The 8,178-nt window shown below is 43.0% G+C and overlaps 1 protein-coding gene across 1 annotated transcript in view; it reads left to right on the top strand.

Moving 5' to 3' along the window:
• Positions 1–20: 20 nt before the first annotated feature.
• Positions 21–8,178, top strand: part of PINX1 (PIN2 (TERF1) interacting telomerase inhibitor 1) — an 87,219-nt gene continuing 79,061 nt past the window's right edge. Inside the window, exons 1-2 of the mRNA XM_028114205.2 lie at positions 21–160; positions 6,527–6,636. Of these exons, the coding sequence (XP_027970006.2) occupies positions 142–160; positions 6,527–6,636 (129 nt within the window). The 5' untranslated portion in view covers positions 21–141. The remainder of the gene's footprint in view (positions 161–6,526; positions 6,637–8,178) is intronic.

Genomic DNA, 8,178 nt, shown 5'->3' with positions numbered 1-8,178 from the left:
CACTAACGTCACCAGCACGCGCCCTGGCTGCTGCTGTGCCCCTGGTTTGCGAGTCCCGTGATTCTAGTTTCTTCGCGAGCCGGCTGCTCGGTAGCCGCCACCGCTCAGGTCCGGAGACTCGCGGCGCCCCAGGCTCTCGACATGTCGATGCTGGCTGAGCGTGAGTTGAGGGCGCGAGGGTGAAGGTTCCAGGTGACGCGCCCGGCCGGACCGAGTGGCGCGGGGTGCGGGTCGTCGGCGCGCAACGGGGCGGGGGATACCGGGGGACGTGGAAGCCCGGTTCGGCTCGCCCTGCCTGCCGCGGAGATTTCCCAGCCCACCTTTCGCCGGAAGTTAGGTACCGGTCTACTAGTGAAAGAGACTGCGCGTGTCAACGTGGGACTCTTGTCCTTACGCTCAGGTCTGAGCACGCACGCGGTGGGTTCAAATGGGAGCCAGGACGCGGACCGGGCAAACCCTGAGCTGTTGTTTCACTTCGCCGGACCTCAGCTTCTTCTGGTTAAAAAGAGGCGGTTGGGCCAGCAGAATCTCTTCAGGCAGTGAAATCCCGTTCTCGAAGATTTATTGAATCCAGAGAAAGAAAAGCAAGGGGTTTAGAAGCATCTAACACAAGAAGTTAGCCTTTTTTAGGGAATGCAGGACTAATGAGTGATTCTAAATAAGACTGACGGTTTGGACTTAGTTGGAATTGTTAACATTCTTGCATGACAGAAGTGTTGGCTGCAACGCCGTGCCCTGCTTTTTGCCTTTGACATTTATCTTCACTTTACGAGTAAGTTCATTAATTCCCTCTCTCTGGAGAGGCGATTTGACTTCTGAGCGGTATCTGTCGCTATGCCTGCCACTAGGTGGCAGTCGTGCTTTGTCATGAAAAGCCGGCCCGTGACTTTTTGAAGTGTATAGTGAGCAAGGAACAGAAAAGGCTTGTTTAACAGGCCAATAGCAGCCACACAGGGATTCTATGAAATAAATGCTGTCAGCATTCTCTTATCTAAGTAGGTGGGAGAATGGGAGCACAAACGCAAGGGGTAAGGCACCGTTCCAATTTTACGGGGGCTGAAATCCAGGTTCAGAGGAAAATAATTTGCCCCGAGTCTTTGAGCTAGAAAGTGACAAAATTGATCTAGTTATCACTGTGTCTTTACCTTTTTGTCACTGGGCCAGCAGTTTCTTACTGTTTTTTAATAGGGACTTATAGAAAAGCATATGTTTTAGACTGTGACTAAATGGGCTCTGTTTCTTCATTTGTGAAACTAGGGCTGCTAGAATCTCTTCTGGTTTTAATTTCTCTGATGTATGCTTAATTCAGCATGCACTTTGGCCCTGGCTCTGCTATTCATTTATGTCTCTTTCCATGATCAATTTCTGCGGAGCTATTAAAAACCTTCTTTTATTATCTTCATTACTAGGTTGGCTTAAAAATCAATGAGATGGTGAACATGAAAACATTTCAGAGTATGAAATGCCTTTTATACAGGTGTGAAATGCTGTTTGTAGATATCAGTAATTCAAATTGCATGATTTCAGAGAATATTTTCAGTTCTTCTCTCCCCACCGTGACTCCAAATTTTCAAATCTTTGCCATGATAATATTGATACTTTGTGTTGTCTTTTAAAATAACTTGCTAAGTTTATGTCTTCGGCATCCCTTGTGATTAGATATTTAGGACTGCTGTTCTTATTTTATGTTTTTAAAGATTTATTTAGTTGAGAGAGAGATAGAGCATGGGGGGGGTGGGGGTGGTTAGGCGGAGGGAGAGGGAGAGAATCTCAAGCAGACTCCCTGCCAAGTATGGAGCAGTATCTCTGGACCCTGAAATCATGACCTGAGCCAAAACCAAGAGTCAGATGCTCAACCGACTGAGCCACCCAGGCGCCCCAGGACTGGTGTTCTTATTTTAGAAGTAAGAAAATAGGAGCAAAGGAACGTCCTAGTCTCATAATTTCAGTGCCTAGCAATTATTTTTTCTGCTGGTTTATAAAATTGGGGTAATTCTGTAGGTATAGTTTTGTTTTCTCCCCCACTTAACATTAGTGAACATTTTCAATTCATTAAGCATGCTGTTTCCTCTGTTTTCCCTTGCCATGTGGACTATATCTTATTTTATTTTCGCCATAGGTACTTATCCTATTTTTAAAATCTAGTAGTTTTCTTTTTGTTTCTCAAAAATATTTTTATTTAGTATTTCTGTGATATCAAGTGTTATTTTCTTGGGACTTCCTTGTGCAAGACAAGAAATCTAGCTTACATAAACCTCCCCTATGTAAGACAAGAATTTAATTTATTGATCTCACTTACCGGTCATTACATCATTTGGAGTTTTAGACCCAGATTTTTGTCAAGTTATTACTTTTTTTTTTTAAAGATTTATTTGACAGAGAGAGACACAGCGAGAGAGGCAACACAAGCAGGGGGAGTGGGAGAGGGAGAAGCAGGCTTCCCTCTGAGCAGGGAGCCCGATGCAGGGCTCGATCCCAGGACCCTGGGACCATGACCTGAGCCTAAGGCAGATGCTCAACCCGTGAGCCACCCAGACGCCCCTCAAGTTACTACTTTCTTTACAGATTGTTTCCTTTTTGAGATCAGTTTTTGATACTTCCAATCATCATATGTGTAGTCAAATCACACTATAGTTAATGTATTTTAATGCTCATTGCATTAAGATTCTATACTGCAGTTTCCTTAATTTTGAATATGTCTTGAATTTTTAAAAGGAATACATGGTACGTGGATGGTATATTTTGAGCTCTTGAATATTTCAAAGTGTCCTTTGAAAAAGAAAAAAAAAAGACAAAACTTCTGTCCCTGACTCTTGGAACTCAACACACCTTTCAGAGTAAGCTGAATCCTGGCATAAGCCAGGTGGTAATAGGCATGGAGTGACTGAAAAGTGAAATCTCTTAAAGCTGTTATATGGAGGGTTGTTTATTGGGGTTATCCTGAAAGTGTCCTGATGGAATCGACTACAGTTAGGTCTTCAAATAGGAGTCCCTGCTAGAGGGACTAAGTAGTGATTCTGCAGATTCAGGGTACTCTACTCTCACACTGCTGTTCCACATAGCGTCAGGCATCCCCAAGACCATCCCAGATTCAGTGATTTGCTTGGATTCAGGACATAGGACTCAGCAGAAAGTTGTACTCACGGCTGAGATTTATTACGGCTAAACAATCAGCAAATGGAAAAGATACATGGAGCTAAGTCCTAGGGAAACCAGACACAAGCTTCCAGAGTCCTCCCTCAGTGGAGTCACACAGGACACACTTAATTACCCCAGTATGAGTTGTGACAACGCTTGTGAAGTGTTGCAAACCAGGGAAGTTTGTTAGGAACTGGTGTCATGTTTACTGGGGGCTGGTCATGTAGGCAGTCTCTGCTTGGCATGTACCCAAATTCCAGACTCCCAGAAGGAAAGCCAGGTATTCAGTATAAACCATACTGTTTGTATAAACAGGCATGATGAGCCCTTCATGAATTCTGAGAATGCTGGGAACCCTCCTGAAACCCAAGTTCCCAGCCAAGGTGCCAACCTTGTAAGCAAGCCTTTTGAAGGATAGCAGTGAGGCCTGCTATGTTCTGTTCTGCACATAGGGTTAGCAAAGCTGACATCTAAGCACAGAGTAACTGTGGAATAAGAATATCAAAGCACTTGAACATAGTAATAAAAAAATAATAAAAAAAGAATAACAAAGCACATGTAAATGTTGATCCAGTATGAACAGACCAGTGACAGTCTTTTCCTTCCCCGATTTCCTAAACCTGGAAACTTCTATAGCACTAGAGCCAGAGAGTGTTTCAAGGAAGTAGGTTCTGAGCAAATAAATTTGGGAAACATGGCATTCCTGCTTTGCCCTCGGAGGATCTACACATCTGCATATTAAACATTCTGGGGAAGTCTCTAATATGGAACACTGTTGACTTTTGTTTCACCCATTATTGCCCTTTTTTATTTTAGTGGGAAGTGTGCCCCCCCCCCATTTAACATCCTCATTGGGGAAACCCTGTCCTACCCCATTGGTTGAGGTTACCTGACATTTCTGCAGGGAAGAGGAACTGACCTTTGGGATCTTTGGTATAAGCACTCTAGTCTGCTATATAAACATATGTAACATAAACTGTTGGAGTTCTTATTGCAAAGTGTGGCCTCATTTATTCTGAAAAATGTCCCGTTCGTATAAGCCCCATTCAGAACACCCTGGCAAGCACTACTGAACAGAGACATGAATTCTGACACACACCAGTAAGCAGCCTCACAGAGAGAACACTGGTTAACGAGGCTCATATCTGGTATGTTGTTCATTAGCAGAGGCAACATTATGCTATATATTTGCTAAGATAGGTAAAGTAGTAACTTAGTCATGGTTAGCATTTTGGGGTTATCCTTTTCCTGTAAAACTATAGATTTGTTTTGCTTCATAAGTAGCCTTTTTCTACATGCTTATAAAAGGTTCACTTATTTTTGCTAGGCTGTGTATAGTTTGGGTCTCTATTGATTTTACAGGTAATACAGTGAGCCCTCTGACTAGAAGTTGTTACTTTTAAATTATGTTGTGAAGATGATCTGGCTGTGACATCTGTTACCGTATTGATCGCCAGGGTTGATTGGGCTGATCTGGCTGGCTAGGTTGGTGTCACCTTCCTCCCTGCTCGACATGTGTCCCTCCCTAAGCCGTGTGCTAGGTCGAAGCTGTATGCTAGGTTGGAGAGGACGACCTTCCCCTATAAAGGAGGGATAAAGAGGGCCTTTCTTCAGTCAAAGGTATACGAGTAGCTGCGCTCCCCTGCTAGAACCTCCAAACAAGCTCTCAAGGTCCATTTGTAGGAGGACGTGGGGTAGTCAAGCTTCTAAGACTCCAGACACATCTAAATGAGGTTGCTGCACATGGCTGTCTGCCTTTCTTAAAGAAAGAAGGGAGAGAGGGAGGTAGGGAAGGAGGAAGGGAAAGAGGAAGGGAGGGAGAAAGAATGGACAAAGTTACCAGGCTGTTGTTGATAGTGACATACTGTGCTTTGGTTGCTGCAGTAGGTGAATAATAATGTCACTTGACCTGCAAATTCCACAATTTACTTTGGGGCTTCATGTTCTTGTTCTGTGAACTTTTGAGGTTCTGTATCTCTGCAGTAGTTTTCCTTAATATACAGCGCTAGGGGCACCTGGTGGCTCAGTCGGTTAAGCGTCTGCCTTCGGCTCAGGTCATGATCCTGGAGTGCCTCTCTCTCTCGATAAATAAAATCTTAAAAAAAAACTACAAGGACAAATTTGAGTTCCTAATGGTCAGTTATTGATATGCATTTAAAAAAATACTTAATAGAAGAGATTCAATGCAGTTCCCTTAAATATGTTCCTTCCTATCTTCCTTTCCTCTTGTCTCTCTTTTTTTTTTTTTTTTAAAAGATTTTATTTATTTGACAGAGAAAGACACAGCGAGAGAGGGAACACAAGCAGGGGGAGTGGGAGAGGGTGAAGCAGGCTTCCCGCAGAGCGGGGAGCCCGATGTGGAGCTCAGTACCAGGACGCTGGGATCATGACCTGAGCCAAAGGCAGACACTTAACGCCTGAGCCACCCAGGTGCCCCTCCTCTTGTCTCTTTTTTTGCTTTCTTCTCTCCAATCCACTCATACACCCATACACATAGCGCCTGCAATGAGTACAGTGTTTTCTACTTGTTGCAATGAAGCATAAAAAAGAATAACACACAAATATGAGCCATAAGTTGATGATGGTCTAATAGAAATCATCAGAGATGGATATAAATAGCCACCATACAGAAGAATGTGAGTTAAATGCCAGAAAAGAAGCAGATAATTTATACTGGAAGTTCAGAGAAGGGGTCATGTGGCTTTAGGGCATTTGAATGACAAGGGATGGTATCACGAATATCTGTAGATCACGTGTGTGTAGGGTACAGTTGACTCTCCCCAAGATCATAATGACTGTGGATTAAGAATGTAAGCTTTGAAGTCACCTGAACCTTGCTTTGTATGGAGGCTCTGATTTTTGCTTGGGGGCATTAGGCACATTTCTTTGTCTAAGCCTCAGATTTTCTCATCTGAGAAATGGAGATCAGAATATCCATCCTCACTGGGTCTCTGTGCAAAATGACTACAGTGCATGGATAGCATTTGGTACGTGCTGTCTGGCAAGGAAAGCTGCAGTGATTGCTGCTCGTGGTGGTGGTGACACCCCTGTTGACAGGTGCTTTCAGATGCTGCCTTTCGCTGAGTGCGGAAGGCCAGCTGATGGCTTATCATGTATTTCTGTTTGTCACATATGGAGGGAACATTGTTATTCTATTCTTAGGCCAATTTGTATATTGAGAATATACAGTTATTGGGAAAACCAGGGTAAGTGATCCAATCTGATGATATTTCGTTGAATGCTGAATCCAATATCTGTAGCTAATAAAACATACTGTTTGTCACATTTTTTGCAAGTATGTGTGTATGTATTAGGTTTTGTGTGTATTTGTGTCGTATTTTCCAGGTTTGAAAGATAAATTGCTGATGAGATACTTTGTCACTTCTAGGAAGGCAGAAGCAGAAATGGGCTGTGGATCCAAGAAATACTGCGTGGAGTAATGACGATTCCAAGTTTGGCCAGAGGATGCTAGAGAAGATGGGGTGGTCTAAAGGAAAGGTACGTTGGAGAAGAGCAAAAGAAATTGGAGCCATGCAAAAAGGCAAATCAGGAGGATGCATCTTTCTTCGGAGACTGGGAGAAATTTATGTTTTAGATCAGTAAGTGATTTTGGAGAAATAACTAAATTGTAATGATAAAGTTAGAATTGAACATAGATGTCAATTCTCTTTATCATTTAAATTGCTGTGATTGGCGTTTTTCATAAATTGTACCTTTTAATTAGCTGCACTTAGAATCATACTTAACCATCATTGTTTTATATTGCTAATAGTAAAACTTTATTCCCCTTTATAGCTAAGAATACACATTTTTTCATTTTCCTCACACTCCATTTATTCCCAACTGACATAGGATTTCTCCTGATATCTTTGTATTTAAAGGGTTCTTGTGAGGGTCTTTAATGACCTTGTTGACAAATCCACTGGATCCTTTTCTGTTCTCATGTTACTCAGTTCCTTAGCAGCATTGGACATAATTGACTGTTCTTGAAGTACTTCTGTCTCTGCTTCTACCATACTGCCCTCCTCTCTGTTTTTTCCTTCTCCCTCACTGGCCACTCCTAAATGTGTTGCTGGCTCTTCCTTCTCCAGGCTTTTGTGCTTTGGAGCTCCCCAGGGTTCAGCCCCAGGCTTTTTCTGTACTCTGCTCAGGTGAGCTCTTTCATTCCAGACCATGCTTGGAATTGTCTGAATTCTGAGGACTTTTCTACATCTGGTCCAGAAATGTCCTCTGAGCTCCACAGTTGTAAATTCACCAGCCTGCTTGGCATTTCCACTTGAGTAAGCATCTCAGGTTTATCATTTTTGTTATAAAACTGTTGATCCACCCCCCACCTTCCCCCAGCCCTGCCAGTCTTTTCCTTCTCAAGTCTTCCCCATTTTTGCAAATGGGCCTGCCTGGTTCCTGTACCTCTCTCACTTCTCGCCTCCCTGGTCATTACTCCTCTCCCCCCAGGGCCCCATCCTGGGCCACACACCATCCTCATCTCTTGCCCTGATCACTGCTGCACCCTCACAGCTGCTTCCCTCCCTCCTTTTCTACCTCTGGGCCGTTTGCCAAACAACAGCCACAGTACCTTTTAAAGTACAGAAATTAGATTGTGGCATTCCCTTGCATAGAAGTTCAGTGGTTTCCCATTGTTTTAAAAAATTAAGTCCAAATTCCTACCATAATTTCCAAGGTCCTATGAGGTCTGTCTCTTTTATATCATCTTATTTTCTCTTAGCGAACCTGGTTACCTTTTAGTTTCTTCAGTACAGCAACTTCTCTGGGACACCTTACACATGAGTGTTAATTGATGCAGGGGACTTGGTCTCCTCTCCCCACTTTCTCAGTGTTGTTTTATAAAATTATTTAACGGAGAGAGCCATAGAGTTGTAATATCTCTAATGAGCATCCATTAGTTTGGTGGTAGTGCTCTGATTTTAAGCATCACAGAAAGGCCTGTTCTTGGTAGTGTTTACATGGGCCATGAAGTGGGTGTCAGATTGAAGAAGTAGCATTCATTATTATGAGTGTATTGGTATTACAGACATTATA

This window comes from Eumetopias jubatus, unplaced genomic scaffold (genome assembly GCF_037043125.1).
Source record: "Eumetopias jubatus isolate StellerSeaLion01/CBP00866 unplaced genomic scaffold, mEumJub1_p1.0 scaffold_2, whole genome shotgun sequence".
Taxonomy (NCBI): Eukaryota; Metazoa; Chordata; class Mammalia; order Carnivora; family Otariidae; genus Eumetopias; species Eumetopias jubatus.
This window is presented reverse-complemented; position numbering and strand designations above follow the sequence as displayed.